This window comes from Conger conger, chromosome 6 (genome assembly GCF_963514075.1).
Source record: "Conger conger chromosome 6, fConCon1.1, whole genome shotgun sequence".
Classification (NCBI taxonomy): Eukaryota; Metazoa; Chordata; class Actinopteri; order Anguilliformes; family Congridae; genus Conger; species Conger conger.
The window spans coordinates 59,404,622-59,426,446 of NC_083765.1; the positions used below are offsets into that span (position 1 = coordinate 59,404,622).

The following is a 21,825-nucleotide window of genomic DNA, read 5'->3' on the forward strand; positions in this document are numbered from 1 at the left end:
AAAATACATTGTGGAAACAATTCTCATTATACAACTGCGGCAAATAATGATTAAAATGCCACTGTCGATTTTGGATCTGGATACTGCATTATATAACTAGTGCCTTTACCTCAGGCAGTGACAATTGATCCACAGTGTTCTGCTGTACAGTGCTGCTCAATTCTGTGTTCTGCATTGATTGCTTTTAGACATTGCAATGGGAAAATTTTAATGACAGGTTTATACATGCTTAAATTTGGATCAAAAGCATGGCTGTTGTCTTTTGACCTTCCCTATTAGCAGAGATCAATATCAACATGAAGCTGTCCATAGGTACAGTATACCAACTGTCCATGCATATAATATAACAACTGCCCAAACATGCAGTTTACCAACTGTCCATACATACACTATACCAAGTGTCCATAAATGCAGTTTAACAACTGTCCATACATACAGTCCATACAAACTGTCCATACATACAGTATACCAACTGTCCATACATACAATATACCAGCTGTCCAAACATATACTGCAGTGCAATAGAGACTGATACATTCCCCAGCACATAACATTATGTTCTTTGAAGAGAAGCAGTGGCACATTATATTGTGTCCTGATTATATTGTGTTAGCCTCTCAGTACTGTATAATCATAACAGCTCAGACGAAAGAGACAATGACCTCTTCATTAAGGTGCTGTTACATGTTAGTTCTGACCTGTGAACCCTGGTTTGTAAGGTCAGTGCTAAAGAAAGTTTAATTTCACACTTTTCAGAAATGTGCCGACCATTATATCTATATCATGCATATAATATGGAGATAATGATACACTGCCCAGATTTCCAGGTCAGTCTCTTCACACAACCTGTTAATGAATTCTCCGCTGTGTGCTAGACATGACGGGGCCACCATTTTTAATTGGGTCACGTCTCAATCGAATTTCTAAAATTCATAAAATATAATCATATTACAGGATCTTCCAACTTTTCAACTTCCAACCTTTTGTGTACTTTAGAGGCATGGTTTTGTCATTATCCTGGAAAATACAGGTGCAACTCAAAAAATTAGAACATCGTGGAAAAGTTTTTCCATAATTTAATTTAAAAAGTGAAACTTTCATAAATACTAGATTCATTACACATAAAGTTAAATATTTCAAGACTTTTCTTTTTTGTTTTAATCTTGATGATTACAACTTACAGCTCATGAAAATCAAAAATCCAGTATCTCAAAAATATTAGAATATTACATAAGACCAATCAAAAAAAGGATTTATAATACAGAAATGTTGACCTTCTGAGAAGTATGCTCATTTATGCAGTCAATACTTGGTCGGGCAATCATGAGGAAGATTGCTGACTTGACAGTTGTCCAGAAGACACTCATTGACACACTCTTTGTGGGTAAGCCACAGAAGGTCATTGCTGAAAGGGCTGTTCGCAGAATCAGTATCAAAGCATATTCATGGAAAGTTGACTGGAAGGGTGGTAGGAAAAGGTGCACAAGCAACAGGGATGACTACAGTCTTGAGAGGATTGTCAAGCAAAGCCGATTCAAGAACTTGGGGGAGCTTCAAAAGGAGTGGATTGAGGCTGGAATCAGTGCATCAAGAGCCACCACGCACAGACGTGTCCAGGAAATGGGCTACAACTGTTGCATTCCTGTGTCAAGCCACTCCTGAACCAGATACAATGTCAGGCGCGTCTTACCTGGGCTAAGGAGAAAAATAACTGGACTGTTGCTAAGTGGTCCAAAGTCCTCTTTTCAGATGAAAGCAAATTTTGCATTTCATTTGGAAATCAAGGTCCCAGAGTCTTGAGGAAGAGTGCAGAGGCACATAATCCAAGTTGCTTGAAGTCAATGCTTCCGTCTGCTGACAAGCTTTATGGAGATGCGGATATCCTTTTCCAGCTGGACTTGGCATCTGCCCACAGTGCCAAAACTACCAGTAACTGATTTGCTGACCATGGTATTACTGTGATTAATTGGCCAGCCAACTCGCCTGACCTGAACCCCGTAGAGAATCTATAGGGTATTGTCAAGAGAAAGATGAGAGACACCAGACCCAACAATACAGACGAGCTGAAGGCCGCTATTAAAGCAGCCTGGGCTTCATAACACCTCAGCAGTGCCACAGGCTGATTGCCTCCATGCCACGCCACATTGATCCAGTAATTTGTGCAAAAGGAGTCCCGACCAAGTATTGAGTGCATAAATGAACATACTTTTCAGAAGGTCGACATTTCTGTATTATAAATAATTCTTTTGATTGGTCTTATGCAATATCCTAATATTTTGAGATACTGGATTTTTGATTTTCATGAGCTGTAAGCCGTAATCATCAAGATTAAAACGAAAAAAGGCTTGAAATATTTCACTTTATATGTAAAGAATCTAGAATTAAATTACCGAAAAAAATGAACTTTTCCATTATAATCCAAATTTTTAAGATGCACCTGTATGTACATGTATGTCAGATTTGCCATAATGACACCACCACAAAACTTTATACACATCATATATGGCATATCTTATATTTATATCCACATATGAGAATATGACATCATTTGAGGAAAAAAAGTGAAGAAAGAGAACTAACTGCATGTGCAATACCTTCAGTGCCAATATACTACTAACAGACCAAAATACTGGAGCACAATGTTTCATAAAACATAGCCTTGGGATACTCCAGTATAAATGAAGTAGATATGAAAAAATAACCTCATCAAAAGACCTGGAGATTACTTTAATCCTGGCAGTAGAACCTGACTTAAGTAGTACTGGACATCCCTTTGAGTTCAGAGCTAATTTTTCTGAGCCACAACAAAATCAGCAAACCAAGACGTCACACAGAATCAGAGATGAGAGGAACTGCATGGGCAGAGAAGCCCATGACTCGGATCTTGATATATGAGACATATCGCTCAAAGGATCAAATGAAAATCCAGAGGGAGAAACTATGTATTCATGATGTATGTGATGCTCATATTGTTGGCTCATATCTATTGGTACATCTTATGAAAGTTGTAAGTGTGATGTGCGTTCAAATGGAGACAGTATTCCTATGTTAGTGACAGAGAAATGAGAGGATCGCTTTAAGGGCCATATTTATTTGAAAAAGGAAAATGTGCCTGGGCATTAGTGGAACTACTAGGGGATGTGTCAATGTGAATGTTCAATTCTGCTTTTAAATAACTGGTTTCTGTTTTCACCCACCCGGGTCACCACCACATGGGTGTTACCTCATGGTGGTGATGCCAATGCACAAGTGTGAACATTGAAAACACAGGGCGGACAAACTATCTTACAGATCAATAAGAAAAGCATCTGATAGGCCAAAATGAACCCAAAACCACACCCCGACCATAGGCAATTTCTTTCTTAAACCAATCCCTTTTGTAACTTTGCCACTGGTGGACTACTACTGTATCTTTAGTGAAATTAGTGGTTGAATTTGACAGGCTGTAATTCAGAATAAGTCTGTGTCCTAGGTTCCATGCCCTGCCCATTTACAGTAAAGTGTGTATGTGGGACTTGTGCATCTCACATGCTTATGCAATCTTTCATTGAAGCATTAACTGCCATGTGGTTAAATGAACAAAATAAAATATCACTCATTCACTAGAGCAAAAGTATGAGTACAACTCAAGATTACTGAGATTAGCCAGATAGTTGCACAAAGTAAAACCCTAAACAGGTCTTTTTTTATTGAGTCTGTGTTCTGGATTTGGGCGGGGTCCAGGTTTTATTCAGTGCAGTTATCTGACTACCTCAGTAATTCTTCTTTTTGGAACAGGGCCCAAGTGTTCATTTGAGATACTCTGAAGTAACATTTTACTCCTGCACCTTATGCTGAGAAAGTTCCAGAATGCATACAGTAAGTTTATTCTCTCATTGTTCTACAGTCACATCTATAACCAGATGTAATCTAAACACAGGCAGGTATAGTGCATTACAAGGAGATAGATGTTCCTTATACTCTCACTTATTAGACACTGCGATTTCATTTTTCATAGACAGGCTCTTGTAAGTGCTGACTCTTCTCATGGCTGTACAGATTCTGTCCTGGTAGTTTTGCTGCCATAGGAAACTTTTGTGGTCACTTGTCATCTCCACCTTGTCTGCTACCCATAGCTCGGCTAATTTTGCTTCATGTTTCCCTCTCTCGCTGGTGAAGTGTCTGTTCAGTATTGAGCCACTTAATTTCTTGCTGTCTATCATTAAGTGATTCCTAATTAAGTCTTAAATTTATTGTCATCCAGAAGAAATGTTTACCAACCCAGATTTAGCAAGACAACAAATACTCATTTGACCACAATGTCTGGCTGTTAAAATAACAAGAGAAATTAGACAATAAAGAGACACCTTGACTTTATTGTTTTGCTTAATTAGACTTCCAGCAGGGTTTGGTTTCACAATATCAGACACATCCATCTGCTCTTAAGTAACAAATAAGGTGTGTGATTTATCGCTTTCAACAGGAAAGAAAAGCTGTGTTCCTAATCCTCATAAGTCTCTGGTAATTTACTGATGCCAATATTTTGTCTCATCGGATGAATCTACAAGGTCCAAGTTCTTTTGCTCATTCCTAGCACTTGGAACTGTATCTCCCTCTAGGGTCTTTTGGTGCACTTGTCCCTGGTTATTGTCATGCCAAAGCCATCTGCCAAATGCCTGTAATGTAATGTACCATGTCTATGTTGGAACAATAAGGTAATTTGTCCTACCAGAGAAACAGGCATAAGACCTTGAATTGCTAAAGCGCTGAAACCATCCAGTCTCCCTGAGGAGGACCAACAAGCCCACAGTGCACCTGTGCACACAGTTTAGTGTGAAACACATGTCCTTTCAGTCTGGTTACAGGTAGTACATAAAAAAGAGAAGCGGGTCCCATTTTTAAATGTGCATTAGCAAAGAGCTGTTTGCTACTATAAGCCCCAGCTCCCAACACTCAATAACGTACACACAGGTAATGTATACTTAGGCACAGGCCAGTGAACAAATCGATCGTGGAGGAAACTGCCTGACGTGTGGCATGGTTAAGATGGATTTTCATCTGGCCACATTTGCCTCGTAATCCAATCATTGTCAGCTAAGAAAATAAACGGAAGTGTAAATGAGACGGGAGACCCGACCGCAGCTGGTATTAGCGCGATTTCAGACAGCTCCAAAAGGACTAGTTTGGAGCGTCGTGCTCGGGAAGAGATGAGCGGCATGTGGTTGCAGCGATGTGATCCGCTGTATAAAATAAGATGCTTTAACCTGCTTGATAGAGCGTGATTGAGCAGATGGTAAACCTGATACACAGTATGTAAAGTCACTGTACATTGAAACAATATTAACACTATTAGTCTTAGTCTGCAATGCAATATGTCTCTGCATTGTTTAGAGGGGTATTTTCATTTATTTAATCTCATGTGGGTGCTTTAAATATTTTTATGTATGGAACAGACGTGGGTTCAAATAGTATTTGTTTTGGATTCTACTAAACTCTACAAAACTTGCCTGAAAAGTATTGGAACAAATTAGAACAAATTAAATGATCCCAGAAGTGCCCTCTGGCTCAAATCCACCAGGAGAGATACATATAGCACAGGAAAGTATTTGAATCCAAATAAATACTATTTGAACCCAGGGGCCTATATCACAAGAGTATCTCAACTTAGTAGAGTGAAATCCAAGACGACTCAACAAATCCTAAACATGGCAATCACGGATAACAGGTATCACGACACTCGCTCTGCCAACCATGGAACTAAGTCCGAAGCTATCTGCACATTCACATTACATTAATGGCATTTGGCAGACGCTTTTATCCAGAGCGACGTGCAGTTGATTAGACTCAGTAGGAGACAATCCTCTGGTATGGCATTTCCTTTTTTTTTTTTTTTTTTTACTTCTATGTTGTGTTAAAGATCTGTATGATGCTTAGATAGTGCACCTTTCCTACAAGTGAACAGGCAAGGCAAAACCAGAGCACTAGTGCTTCACAACGGAGTGCTGGAAATATGTGCAGTGATTCAAAGTGGAATCATGCTATTTTTATACAAAATGCACGTGATTCATAATAATATAAAGTTCCGTACGAATTCCACTGTTTTAGCTAAAGTCTGTTTACTTGCTATGTTTTTTTGGATGTTGAAACATGTTGCCTGGCAGCAGCACTCTATCAAGTCAGGTGTTTCCTCTGAAGTAGCCTGTTGGGGAAAATGTTGAGTACTAAAGTGCTAAGGCACAAAAACTGCACAAAAAAAGTTTTTTTCGAATGTGCCAAGTTATGCAGAATTGGAAAGTCACATTCAAGAAGTCACATACTTCACAGTACACTAAGCTCTATAAGCTCTGCTCATTTAGAAGTTTGACACTTTGCCACTGCATTACAAAGATAATACTCTGCAAAAATATGGGAATGTCAACTGGATGCTCCTCACTGTCTGTAGGATACCAATAATAACACTCCAAGCTCCATCGGCTTAATTTAGGACATACCTAAAAACAGGAGTAAAACATGACTGAAATAGATATTTGTGTGCAATGTGTCCTTGGAGGCTGTTGTGCCTGGTGGCCAGACAGGATAACATACCATCTGAAATCACACAGACCCATTCAATCGACCCACATTGCAGGCAGTAATCTTTCTGTTGGCCTGAATCTCATCGTGATTTGTCTGTTTTGGTGGGTAGAACCGTGCCCCATGTTGTGGGAAACACGATGGGACAAGGCAGGACAACAAAGGCTGCCCCACAATGTGCAGAGTTTCAGGGTTGAGGTATAAATAATGGGGACAATAGAGTGGAAGGAGGGCAAAACAGCCCCAGAGGTGGAGATTTATACCTCTGGCTGGCACTGCCTTTGTGGAGGATCTGACTCCCACTAACCTTCCACAGCCCCTCCCTGTGAGGGAATGGTTCAGTCATGCGTGGGGGGATTGTCCGCCCGCCACCCACCAGAGCAAGGGGGAAAAAACAATCCCCACAGGCCGGAAAATTCACATGGAGGCCAAGCCGAGCGCGGAAGTCTTCCCCCGTGGCCTTGTGGCCAGCGTTGCTCTATCCTTCAAACAAACCGTGAAATGATTAGTCAGCGTGGGCTGGGATGTGAGGCGGAGCGAGCAAGAGCCAAAAGGAGCTCGGGGGGGGTTCTTGACAGGGGAACGTAGAGGTTAGGTGGGTCCTCGCACCATTGGCTCCGTGACCAATATTCTGTGAAATTACCTCACAAGGTGCCCTGTTTTTTTGCCTGCCGATTTTGGCTCTACTGTGTACCAGTGTGGAAAAAACATTAAAATACATTCTCCAAATAGTGGCTCTTCCGATCTCCATGGTGACGAGCAAACTCCTTTTTGTATGGTTAACCAGACAGATGGACACAAAATCATTTGCGTTCTTCTTGAAGCTGACTCATACTCCTGTTTAAATCAAAACTACACCACACATCACACCCTTCCTGAGCCAGTCATACAATGTGTATGCAAAACAGATCTTTACCAAAACACTCGTCAAAACCCATTCATTTGTCTAAAGTAAAATTAGCACAACATCAATTGCAAGTTCATCAAGCTAATTCTTAAGCTGAACAATCTACGGATAATGCATAATCCATAGTAAATATTACATTTCATGTTCTGGAATAGTGTATAGTCTTCTTTGATGATTCACGTGATCATTTCCACGGCTGACCTGATGGTTCGGAAGAAAAAACTTCTTAAGGGCTGCCTACACAAGGGAAGTGGTAAAAGCTTAGGGGGCTGTTGAGAAATTAGCATTGGAAGCCTCAGCCTGTTGGCAGTGAAGCTCATATCTGTGTTATGTTTGGCCCTTTTTCAACCCACTCTCACTACCTGCCCTCCAACGCCTATGATCTGCTCACCAAGAAGACGCCGTAGGGAAGCTTTATGGGCTTAGCATCTAATATATGCCAAAGGATACAAAAAAAAAGAGGATATTTGGTCCAGTGGCCTCACAATAAGGGATTAGATTACCACAAGCAACCCACGTGATTGTGAATGGCCCGCTGTATTTATTTTTCACAGGTTGAGAGATGCTCAGGATGCCCCACTGAATGGCATTGTATGTTCCTAAATGCTATGCTAGCGCATTTCGTCATAGACGACAACGACAGCTTCATATAAGCAAATAAAGCATTAAATCGTCCTGCAACCGCAGAACAGGTTCCGTATCATCAGCAAATGATCAACATTCAGATTTTTTATATATATTTTTTAAACATGGTAGCTGTGAGCGGATGGGCAGATTTTTGTACTGTACCAAACGCAGCAACAAAGATGACGTTATCGATCCTCAGCTGCCCAGTCTCATGGGATGTACCAAAGCATTTGAGACCTTGGGTTTTTGGGGTTTTTTCTTTTCCCTATTGTGCAGTTCACACCGGTTGCAGTTTGTCATCGATAAACTACCAATTATGAATCGAATATATTTGTAGAATTCAATTTCTCAATTAAAATCCGGTCGGAATGATAAATGAATAGACTGTCGGCGCATTAGGATGGTCCAATTGAAGAAAGAGTATCATTGGGCAAAACATCTGCTTTACCTCACAGTCTTAGGGATATAAATTGTGTGGTTAAAAATGGCCTATATGTTATGTGAGGTCATAATTTTGTATTGTAATTATATCATTAGTTCAGCGAAAGCCACAGTGTCAGAAGAATCGTATAAATTAAATATTGTTTGTTGCTGAACAAGGCCTCAAATGTATTTCTGCCCAGAGACACAAGCCAATTCTTAAACAGAACTAAAACAAAACATAATAGCTCCAACATAAAACCCTACATCCTTACAATTTTATGAGAAGCGGTTTCCTTTATACAAGGGTCAATTTAAGAAACTCAATATAAATTAGATTACTGGAGCTCCCACTTCAACTATAGAAAAGAAAATTGTAATAATAAAATTTAAAATAATTTGTACTTAGCCTATTGAACCCATTTTGCTTATCCCCTGCAATATGAAGAGATTTTACTATTCGAGTGGTAATAAAATAATTAAGTCTTTTAGAAATGGCAATGTCCGGTAATGAAGAAGCTTCATATTTAATAAAGTTTGAGATTATATACAGAAACCTCACATCATCATTTACTTGTACTGCCAATATTTTAAATAGCTTATTTAAACATACAGTGCAGTCCATAATTATTTGGACAGTTACACAATTTTAGTTGGTTTTGCCTGAAATTGCATCCTTTTTATACGTAGTCTCCCCATTTCAGGGACCAAATTAACATAAAGTTGTTATATTTTGTACTTTGTTGCAAATCCTTTGCATTTGATAACAGCTTGAAGTCTGTGACTATAGACATCACCAGAGGCTGGGGCTCTTCCCTGCTTGACCAGGCCAGTACTGCAGCCCTCTTCAGATCCTGTTTGTTTCAGGGGCTGTTCCTGTTAGCCTTCAGTCTGGTCTTCAGAAAGTGAAAAGCCTGTTCAACTGGATTCAGAACAGGTTATTGACATGGCCACTGAAGAACATAGCACTTTTCAGCCATGAAACACTCCACAGTTGCTTTAGCAGAATGTTGGGGGTCATTGTCAAAGTGAAGTGCCATCCAATGAGTTTTGGGGCATTTTGTTGTATCAGTGCACATAACACTACTTAAACGAAGTTTCAAGAGTTGAGGTGGTGAAGTTTTCATCATGAGCAGCCTTTCTTTCTCCACACTTTTCCCTTTCCATAACTTTGGTACGGGTTAGTACTGACCGCATCTGTCACAAGACTTTGTTCCAGAACTTTACAGTGGCTAAATCCCAGGTGTAGCCATGATAAGACCTGCACAGCTGTTGGGGCCTTGAGCAAAGACTTTGCTGTACTGTGACTGGCCACTGCTCCAAAGTAACTAGGATGGGTCAAAGTTACATAAGGCAGAGGGCAAAATCCCCCACAGGGTTCAATAAACTACATCTTATATTATCTTACGGACTGCACTGTATGACAAAACCTTTCTATTACAATGTAATAACCAAACAGTTTCTCGTTTCATGAGAAAAGTGTCTTTCTGGAAATGAAAGTATTTTTCTGTGGCACTTTAAAAGTTTGACACAATATTAACAGCCAATATTTTGTTTTGTGGCAATGAGCATTATGACATGCATTTTTATGACCTAAACATTTGCAAGCTGTTATAAAGCCCCAGCAAAACAACACAATTAATTTGAAATGCACATCAGCATGTACTATTGCACATTTGTATAGTGAGTCATAAAATATTATGGAACTGCAATATACTGTGAATGAAAAAGAGGGTTTATAATATAGACACAATTTCAGTGAAAACACGCAAACATTTATGAAATATTTATTTTTTCCAAGCAGACAGTAACAAAACCAGCCCATTGAACAAACATACATAAGTCAATATTGTTTATACTTCACACTAGTCTGTCCATGTTTTTGGTCACTATATAAGTAGAAAATGATGTATTTCTTAAAGCTAATTACAGAAACTGTATATTACACAGTAACCTCACACATTTTCTTTTAAAATTCTTGAGTCACACACACATCATATATACGTATATACTGTATATATACACAGTGCAGTCCATAAGTATTTCGATGTGGTACAACTTCTGTTCTTTTGGCTCTGTACTCCCGCACATTGGTGCACTCACCTTTAATTTGAGGGTATTTACGTCCATATCAGAAAATCAGTGTAGGAATTACAGGTACATCCCTTTTCATAAAAGCGATAAAATTCCTAAATGGATCATCCAATATGGACGTGGATACTTTCAAATTAAAGGTGACAATCTGCCTCATATTCACCGTTTCAGTTGAAATCCAGTGTGTAGGAGAACAGACCCAAAAGAGCGGAAATTGTACCACCATCCAAAAACTTACACACTGCACTGTATACATACTGTATATAACCCTGAATTGCACAGCAACTCAAAACAAGCATGGTAAATGTAGATAAACTAAAATTCCTGCTTACAGCTCTTTGAAATCTTAAGAAAAGATAGAGAAATTGGCACGGCCTCACTGCATTCAGTTGTTGAAAACCTTGAAGACCTGTCAAAATGTTTTGTAACATTTATTTAAATTGTTAAAAATATTTATCAAGCATTCCAATTTACTACAGATGTGAAAATACCAAAGATGAATTTTGTATTGAACACTGTCACAATGGTCGGTCTGTAAATGACATAAGTTTGAGAATGTTTTAACTTCCTTTCCTAAAGGAACAGCACACAAGCTGACATGCTAAATTAAACAATACACTGTCTGCCTAGGGGTCAAAGGCCAAAACAAACAAGAATTGTGACACATTCTAGCATACCAACAGCAAAAGGGGAAAATACTTTTTCTACACATAGCAAGATGAATGGTTTTCTGCGTAAGCCTTACTGGTTTTAAAGGGGCAGTTCTCCCAAAAATGAAAGTACTATCTATCCATCCAGATAGTTTCACTGAGATGTGTTGAATTTTCTAGATTTGACAATTGACACATCTCAACTAAACTATCCGAATGGATATATTGTATTCTAAGTAAATGGTAACATACTTTCATTTCATTTTTGGGTGAACTGCCCTTTTAAGAAACATTTGGACTGATATTAAATGAGGCACCTGGTGGCTGTCAGTTAAAATGAGGGACTACAGTAGTGTGTGTTTGAAAACAATCACTACGCACCAAAACTGCACTAAAACATGGATATAACGATGTGATTCCCTGTGAAACATTCCACACTGTATCTGGACATTCCAGTGACCTCCACATAATTCCCACCTTCAAACGCACACCAAAACCAAGTCACTAAACTGTCTCAATGCCAGCTCAATACCCCAAGCTTTTCCCTTCATGAAATACAATTTCAAAACAAAAAATGGGGTAGCAAGATTATATGCTTCTCGTGGCAATATAGCCAATGCTTAAGACTGAACCACCCCTAGAGTGAGAAGGCGAAATGTATCATCCATTTAGCATGTTGTTTGAAAATGTCACAGGGTTTGAGGTTTACGTATGCCAGCATTGCTTCAGTGCTTTAAGGCTGCTTTAACGCGCATTAGAGAGGATTGATCTTGCTAGCAATATTGCTTTTAGTAGACTTTGTACAGTAGTTGAGCAATATGACTGATAAATATATACATATAATCTATTTGTATTAAAGTTGGTTTGTGTTTATTTTGCTTTTTAGCATACTGTATTTTGCTTTTTAGCATACTGCAATTCCCCAAATTATGGTTGACAGCTGTTACTGCCGAAACGAAATACAGAGCGACTTGCACTCTGTGAGATACTCACAGCAGTTACATTCTGAATAGACACATGGACATTTGCTTTTACCGAGCTTCACCCACATGAATTGACAAAACACCTGTCTTTAGCTCGCTTTGCGACATTATGCATAGACCTGACAGATTTTTTGAGGATTATACATTTGAGATTCTCACAATTCTCTTGATTCTTGTCCACTCGTCTTTAAAGCAGATGGCTCCATTAATGCAACTGTGCCAAGCTACACAAAAATCTCCTTTCTGCGAAGGAAGAGACATCTTTCCCAATTCAATCCGTTGAAGGCTTTTCCAATTGGTCGGTTGCAATTCTGCTGAGAGGAGGCTTGGGTTTCAGTGAATTAAGCTGCCCACAAGCAAAACCTGTACTATTCTAAATGCAGGAATTTTCATGGGAAGCCAGCAAGTCATGTACATCTGTTGTCACTTAAAAGCAGCAATATTTTTCAAATATCAAAAAAGAAAGCAAAATTCACAACTAAACTATTGAACTGCACACTTCACTGCAGTGGTTACAGCAAAAAGTTTCTGGTATAGTTTTGAGAGATAATATACGTAGCAACACAATCCTGACAAAGGTTGTTCAACAGAGTCCTCTTCTACTGTATAATGTGACAAGTATGTGAAGCAGTTAAAGATATTAAGAGAAAAACTGTATAGCAGTATATTACTACAAACACAGAAAGGCAGATGGAAATATAAAAATATAACATACATACACATGTGCATGTTTTAAAGCAAATATAATAAATAGTCCTCAATTCACTTTTCATTATCTAAATTTATCATATAATTTTAAACAGATATACTATTATGCTAACATTCAATATAATATGTATTAAACTAGACTCTCAGAAGCAAATACTTTTACTTAATGTAAACATATAATCTTTCCATTTTTGTGATGGCTGAACTTGAATTTAGTCAACGCTTTTTAAAATTTGTATTATCCAGGCCACAGTGATGGATTAAGTAAAACCAGAGTGAGACATACATTAATACACTTATTTATATTTCTGATTGTCTTAAAAAAGGGGGAATTTCTCTAAACTGCACTCATTTTCAGTATACTGTAACAGTGAACAGTATGTAATTAAATATGGCTATTCCACAGATAATGCAGATGTTCATTGTCATGTACAGAACCCATTTCTACTGTTGAGGCATTGAAGCTATCTTCTTGGATGCTGGTTTCCATTCAAAGATATTCCAAAGAGTATTTTAATTCCCAAAATTAATCAACCAATTGCTTTTACACCTAAGCATTTCCCCAGATAAAATATCAAGTAATAGCTGTTTCAATATCGATTAAACTGTGATGGAGCATTTGTAAAAATGTTTAAAATGTCAGGCAAAGATTTTATTGACATAAAGGAGAAGATTAGGAGAAGTACAAGCACACTTGATATTACTGTACTAGTTTCCACTGAAGAACCCCTGGAACCATGTCCAGATATTTCCATTTGCCAAAAACTCATTAAAGAATATTATGTCAGTGGTTTAGTTTTGATTTTATTCACTGTGTCAGAATCATACTCTGATTGAAAATCTACTGAGAGGTTGTAGTGACACTAGTGATGGGGAAATGGGGCATCGTGAAACCAACATGGCTGGAGGGTCCGTGTATCATTCGTTCATTTATTTTACTCTCATTACTGTTATGCTGGTAAAGAATAAAAAAGTGTTAATTTAAAACATTTTCCATGTCATAATGGGAATTTAAAAGAGAAAAATGTAAATTATTTGTAATGCAGTGGGTAATCTGGCAATAAGAAAACAAAAACCAGAAAACATTCATACATGTTCATTTTCAACTTTGGGTTTACTGTCTTAGGAACTTGTGGGTGGCAGAACAGTATCGCTTCAATGTGACTACCACACCTTGTTTTGGGAGAAAACATTCAGCTGCTCCTCTTGAAAATAATAACGAAAAAGACAATAAAGCATGAAGGGGGTGGGGGGGTCCCAAAAGTTGTTGTGAATTGCACAGCCAACATAGCCTATTAAAAACCAATATAAAGATCCCAAAAAAGGAGCCCTATACCAACTATAGTGTTAAACAATAACGGAGGCCAAAACTCCAGAGCTCACTGACCAAATGTCATTACCTGATTATTGTGCTAAACCTGTCCTTATTCATTGTAGCTGGATAAATAACTAGGCAGCTAGCCAACTGTCTTCAGAAGCAGAGGATAATGGTTCAGGTTTACTGATGATCACTAGCATACGACTTCAAATCCAACAGATCCGATCTATTCCTCTGAGAATCAAACACAGAAATAGTTAGATTAGCTTAATGCTGCCAATAATTGAAAACCTCATAGAAACGCTACAAAAACCAGCATGTCATTGAGTGTGGTCTTTTATGCACTCCTCACAATTCTATTACTCAGCAAATAAATATAGTCTAAGAAATAACTACTTCTCTCTGACCAACACTGACATGTCAGAGGCAATGAAACTTGATGTTTGTATTCCACTAGCTAGAGATAATGGGCAGGATTGCCAGACCAATCAAATCTAATTTTACACTGCAGCTCACCAGCTCGATGCTGGGTAGGAACATCGGTAGACATTTTAGTTAGCTTTACAGGGATTTTTTCATTGTCTCAGCACACTCCTATCGGGTTGAATAGACATAAGCTAATAGCCGACTCGATGAACCATCGAGTAGCCTACCAGGACTGCCTGCAGTGGCAGATGTAGATGACAGTAGATGGCAGTAGATGGCGTTCTGCATTATCCGTTCCCAAGACAGTAAACCCAAATCTGAAAATGAACACGGTTTTGGTTTTCTGGTTACGCAATTACCCACTGCAGTTTTAAAACGTAAAAATAAAAAATAAAAAGAACACAGTTTCATTCTTTTTCATTCCTGTTGCGAAATGGAAAAAATATTTTTACAAGCATAACAAAAATAAAATAACGTGCATGCACATTGATGGCAGTCATGGACTGTCAAAACTGTACATCAGACATGAAGAAATGATCACTTATAACATGGCCCATATGCTGACTTGTCCAAAAAAACAAGAAAGCAGAGACTTTTTTCTTTGCTTTTTTAAAGGAAATTACATTTGCTAGTGCACAGTCTTAAATAATCATTTTGTGAACATAATAAAATGTAATGCATATGCATATGCATTACATACATATTCATTAAAGATCAAATAATTGCAATTAAATGATATTAACTTCTATGAAAATCTATGGTGATAAATAGCTAATGAAACATGCTCAATTCAAAACTGATAAGAAATACTGGGTTCTGAACCCCACAAAATATATAAATGAATTTCAAAAGTGTTCACTGGAATATTACAAATGACTCTTTGCACACTGAAGCCGTTAGCCAGTGTTCATGCATCGTGCTCATGTGCCAGAAATCAGTGAAACCATTTGAAACAGTCCAGTGAGTAATGTCTACTTTCTTTAACTTAAAAAAAATAAATATTTACAGTAGATCCATACAGATATTGCAAGATATGGCTAATGGGATAAATAGCATTCTCATAGCATACCAAAATGGGTGATCATTTAGTGTAATGGGATTGCTTTTTACACACAAATAATATCTGATAATATAGCTAAGAGGATGTTTACCTCAACCCCAGTTTGCTGTAAATGCTTTCATTAGCCAATTCTGTGGTATCTGTATCTGTATATACAAAATAAAAATAAAAACAGCCATGGTGAATTATTGGTCTATGTAATATACAAAGCAAATTTAGCAGACTATTCACTCTTCAAATTTATAGCTCCGTCTTAAGTAATTTAACTATGTGAAAGCCACCATTTTCACCAGTTGATAAGGGAAAAAAAGTTATTAAATAGACCCCTAAATTAAACACATTTTTAAAAGTGGGATCGCCTACCAAGTCAACTGTAGCAGTAAACACAGAGATGCCTTGAATTGCTGGTTATATATAATAGTAAATAAGAAGATAAGAAGCTATCTACCTCTCAAAAATATATATATCAAATGTACATTTTTATATTACAAACATGACAACACAAAAATGCCATTTCCACAGCTATGCGTTATATAAATATCTATTTACTTTGGATTATACTAAGAAATATGCCACAACTTTAGTACACCAAGTAGAAATTCAAACAATCAGCCATACAATTAAAAAAATATTCAAGGCATGAAGAATAGCAGTGTAAATCTGCTTTGACAGAAAGCTACTAATATGAGTTTACAGTACCAAATACTCTAATTAGAAGTCAAACATCTACTCTGACTAGAGTAGTTTTCAAATAATACAAGTCATAGTTCTCTTTAGAACAGTATTGGTTTCATCAATGTTGAAATTGTACAGTGAAAGCTTTCAGTGTAAAATGTCTCTTCCTAAGGTAGAGTCAAGATCTAAACAACATAATGTAGTTTGAGTAAATTAACAAGTCATCAAACCACTACAAATAAAATAAAACTATAACAGTCTCATAAAAATTCCTAAGCGTCTTTTCCATCTCATAAAGCAACATTCAGTCATACTAATAGCAAGTTGGATGCATTTAAGGACAGTGGCCTTCATTTCCTGCTATAAAAATACCCTTTTAAAACTTTTTTTTTTGTTCAAGACCATTTTGTACTTTTATGTTGTTTGAGGACATATTTCCACTGTAGAGGTCAATTTCTCTGTAGAACAATAAAACCACTTTGACATTCAGAAATCTCTTTTCCAAGCCTGAAATCTATATAAGCTCCTCTATAGCATTAGCCTAGCATTCGGTCTGTGCCACAGCACTAGAATAGGTCAACGCAGCAGAATAGAGGAGCAGCTCTTTCATGCATTCCGACACAACAGTTAAAACACTATGATTTCTTTTCTTTTTTAATTTGTACATTTTTGGCAGTGCAACAAAGATGAAAATAAAACGGGACAGGAGTTCTTGTAGGCACTGCGTTACCAGCGGACGCGAAAGGGCCATCCGCTGGAAGCGCATTGGCCGGTAGACCACCTGCTGAAAACTGAAATGTGCTCCTCAGACCATCGAAAGACCTCTTCGGTGCTGGCTTCTGGCTGAGAACGGTTTCTATGGCACGTGTAGGGGTATGGAAGAAAGGTCACACGGCAGTCTCCTGGTCCTCTCTCTGGATCATCTGGTAGTGCTGTCGGTTCTCCAGGTAGCCCGCCAGTTCCTGGTCCTTGGCCTTCTCTGCCCGATGTTTGGGTGTGTCACCCTGTGACATGAAAAGTGTGAGAGTAAGCGGACTCCTGTAGTGTGAATGGCCAAACTACTCTGCAGGGACAACGGAAACTACATTTCCCATGAGTCCACATGAAACTCAGAGCAGACACCTTCCCTCTCTGGAAACATCACACAGTACAAGCCATTTATTTCAGTATAAGCCACATCAAGGACAGGCCACAAACTCCACTTTCGACAATACAACATGCAAACATTCAAGCAATCTGGTACAAAATCATGACTACTGTCAGGCTGAGTAATCGATTCATTGCCAGAGATAGAACATAGTAGCAGATCCTGACCAATTACAGATTGCAGCGACTACTGTCTAAAATTCAATCAATATATGTTCTTAATAATGTATTAGTCCTATGGTTCAGTTGGCAGAGCACGGGGCGAACAACAAAAGGATGTGGATTCCCGGGGAATACAGAAAAATATAAATATTAATTTTGTCATCAAAAAACACCTGCTGAGAAGCAAGACAGTTCATTGTAAATACAGATTACTGTTATATTTATAACCACAGTTTTATGAGTTACTGTAAACAATGAATGAAATTATAAAAGGCAACTGTGATTGCACAGTAACATTTGTATTATATCGATAATTTTAAAAAGGTAAAAATAAGGAGGTCAAATGAAAATGTTAATTGAATCCAGGCGTATTTTCTTGTTTTTAGCATGCACAGTTTTGGCGGTACTCGCTGATAAAAGCAGGGGTTTCTGGTGAGACGAGGAGGTTATAAAGAGTTAAGATTCATCTGGACACCCCTCTCCTCCACAGCTCCCAGTCTTCTCAGGTTTTAATTGGTTCCACCTGCCAGCTGGACACTGTCCACTAATGAGCCCTGTCACTTCACGCAGACAAAAACCACGGCAGCCAAACGAATAAGCCCTTCATTCCATCTCAGCCACACACATGCTCATTCAAAGCAGGAACCCCCGCACAATTTATCCCAAACTCATTACTGTTCCAGCCCTCACAAAAAAACAACAACAAAACAGTACAACTAATGGAACTAAACTAAAAATAAAAAAGGAAAAATCCATTCGGTGAAATGGGAGGGGCGGTTGAGAGTCTGTAAATGATTTAACCAATAAAGAGTGTAAACATGTAAAACTTCCTGTAGTCACAGGGCTCCACCACAACTGATAAAGATAAAGAGGACCTTCAATCTATCGATTACTGAAGCCAAACCTCATTCAGCAGCTAAAGATCTTGGTCAGCTGCTAATTCAGGGGGCTTCAAATTAGGGTAGAACTGATATACTAATGGACGGTAGATCTCTTGGAACAGGGTTGGGCAGCCATGGTGTTCCAGAGGTCGCTTTTAAACCCATTGAAGCCAACTTGGGAAAAACATGAATTTATTCCAGGACCCCTTAAATGGTGATGGAGTTGACCTCCTAGATATTAGTGGGATATAGAAATTCCAAAAGACAGCATAGCAATGTCTTAAACAGATAAAGATGAAATCAGACACTTCAAAAAAGAGAATAGGATGAAGTTAATGGCATGAATCAAGGTTCCTGGCAACAGGAAAATTTCTCCTCCATCTCCCGTTATGCTGTGATTTTTGCTGATTGTGTGGTATTCTAAAATTGAGTGTGTCCTTGTGAGAGAGAATGACAGCACATGCAATGGTCTCAAATACAGGCAGCTGAAGAGGATGTTGGACAATATGAAATAAAGTTTGAGAGTAACAGGGCTGTATGGTATCCCCAATGGTGTGTGTGTCACTGTAGTATCACTGATGGACATTACCACTGATGGACATTACCACTGATGGACATTACCACTGATGGACATTACCACTGATGGACATTACCACTGATGGACATTACCACTGATGGACATTACCACTGATGGACTTTACCACTGATGGACATTACCACTGATGGACATAGCCACTGATGGACTTTACCACTGATGGACATTACCACTGATGGACATTACCACTGATGGACATTACCACTGATGGACATAGCCACTGATGGACTTTACCACTGATGGACATTACCACTGATGGACATTACCACTGATGGACATTACCACTGATGGACATTACCACTGATGGACATAGCCACTGATGGACATTACCACTGATGAACATAGCCACTGATGGACATAGCCACTGATGGACATTACCACTGATGGACATTGCCACTGATGGACATTACCACTGATGGACATTACCACTGATGGACATTACCACTGATGGACATTGCCACTGATGGACATTACCACTGATGGACATTACCACTGATGGACATTACCACTGATGGACATTGCCACTGATGGACATTACCACTGATGGACATTACCACTGATGGACATTGCCACTGATGGACATTACCACTGATGGACTTTACCACTGATGGACATAGCCACTGATGGACATTGCCACTGATGGACATTACCACTGATGGACATTACCACTGATGGACTTTACCACTGATGGACATAGCCACTGATGGACATTGCCACTGATGGACATAGCCACTGATGGACTTTACCACTGATGGACATAGCCACTGATGGACATTGCCACTGATGGACATAGCCACTGATGGACATAGCCACTGATGAACATTACCACTGATGGACATTACCACTGATGGACATTACCACTGATGGACATTACCACTGATGGACATTACCACTGATGAACATTTACCATTCTCCTGCATGCACAGGTGTGAGAGGATTGATTGAGGTGGGGTGACACACGACAGGAGGGAGAAAAATGATATTATACACACTCAGTTAGCCAAGACAGTTTTGATGCACTGTGAGCTTCACCACTAAGACAGAGAAAAACCTGGATCACACACAAAGCAAAAGCTTTCCCATGAACATTTCTGAAAAAAGATATCCATAATGAGAAACTTAGGGAAATTTCTAAATCAGCCTGGATTCAATACAGAGGCACCGCAATGCAGTGCAAAATAGAAAGGAGAGATACCACCTACATGTTTGTAATAAACAGTAATACAGCATTCTGTGGCACAGTCTCACACATGCATGTCATGAGTCGGAGAACTAAGGAGCACACTTTCTTTAATGTGCCCCATGGCTCTTAAAGGCACTGGACTGAAGGTAAGATAGGCAGGAGAAATGTCACAGGTGAGAACTTGAAAAACATCCATATCATGAGTAACACTGAGGGGAGAGGTGTTCGTGAAATATAATGTCTTGTCTCGAGAGCACAAAGGGTGAAACTTGAAAGGACTTGCTCGCGCCATTTCAAACCGAACTTTAAATTAGGTCTAAAGTTCCATGCTTTGATCTTCTGGGACAGAAAGCAGCACAGGCTGGGAGTGTGTGTGGCTGCAGTAAGGCTGCTTCGGTGGACCTCAATTAGAGGCCCACAGCAGTGGCTGTGTAATTTGCTGCTGCTGCATCAGCCAGGCGGGGGGGGGGTTCAGTTAACATGGTACCCCCTCCCCACCGTCAGGCTCGAGCAACAGCGAACATCAATCACACACCTGCGGTCTGCCTGTGCCAGCTGTGCGCGCGATGCAGTCCTCCAGCGCTACGAGCGCACAGCTCAGCAGGAGGGCCACGGAGCGGGGAGAAACGCAGGCTGGCTGGCTGGCTGCACGTGCGGAGGACGCGTGCGCTAATCGCTCCTCAGATAACGGGGGACGAGACGGCTATAGCACGGCCCGGAAAGTGTGACTGAGCGTGCCTGGTTGGGAGAGATGGTCTGCATCTGCGTAGCGCTTTTATCCAGAGCCCTCAGTCACTCAGTCACTCAGTCACTCAGTCACTCAGTCACTCAGTCACACACTCACACACACACACACACACACACACACACAAAACAGACACAATGACAAAAGACAGCCATGCATACACCCACCAGCTCGTCGGGAGCATGTCCTGCTCAGGTACACTTCAGGGCGGGAATCAAACTGGCAGCAACCTCTTCACTGCCAGATGGCCAATCTTACCACCCGCCACTTCAAATTTGGAAATTTGATTCCAAATTTGCAGAAAACAGACAAAAGTATGAAATGCACATATTTTAGAAAAAAACATTTTATGTGCCTTGTATTGGCAGTGGCCAACATGGCGGCCGAACCCGTGACCAGCGCGGCCGCAGAGAGCGCCTCCGTCTCCACAGGACGGCGGTTATCTGAGCGAGCGGGTCAGACCGCGTTCGCTGCTGCGCTTTAATCGGCTTGATTGGGGGCCCGGACTTGGCGCTCAGCGAAAAGCGGCGTTCTGACGAGCTTTAATGCCATGCCAGGTAATTATTTCGCGGAATTAGCCGCGGTCCAATCGTCAGATGTCAAATTCGCTCATCGGTGACGAGGAAGAGAATGAGCTCGATGTACTGAGGGTAGTCGTGCTAAGGCTACGCTCAAAACATACACACAGCTCTG

General features: G+C 39.5%; 1 protein-coding gene across 2 annotated transcripts in view; it reads right to left on the minus strand.

The window, feature by feature from the left end:
- Window positions 1-10,277: 10,277 nt before the first annotated feature.
- dgkza (diacylglycerol kinase, zeta a) overlaps window positions 10,278-21,825 on the minus strand; it is a 137,347-nt gene continuing 125,799 nt past the window's right edge. For both annotated transcript variants that reach the window (XM_061245258.1, XM_061245259.1), the window contains one exon: window positions 10,278-17,424. In XM_061245258.1, the coding sequence (XP_061101242.1) occupies window positions 17,308-17,424 (117 nt within the window). In that variant the 3' untranslated portion in view covers window positions 10,278-17,307. The remainder of the gene's footprint in view (window positions 17,425-21,825) is intronic.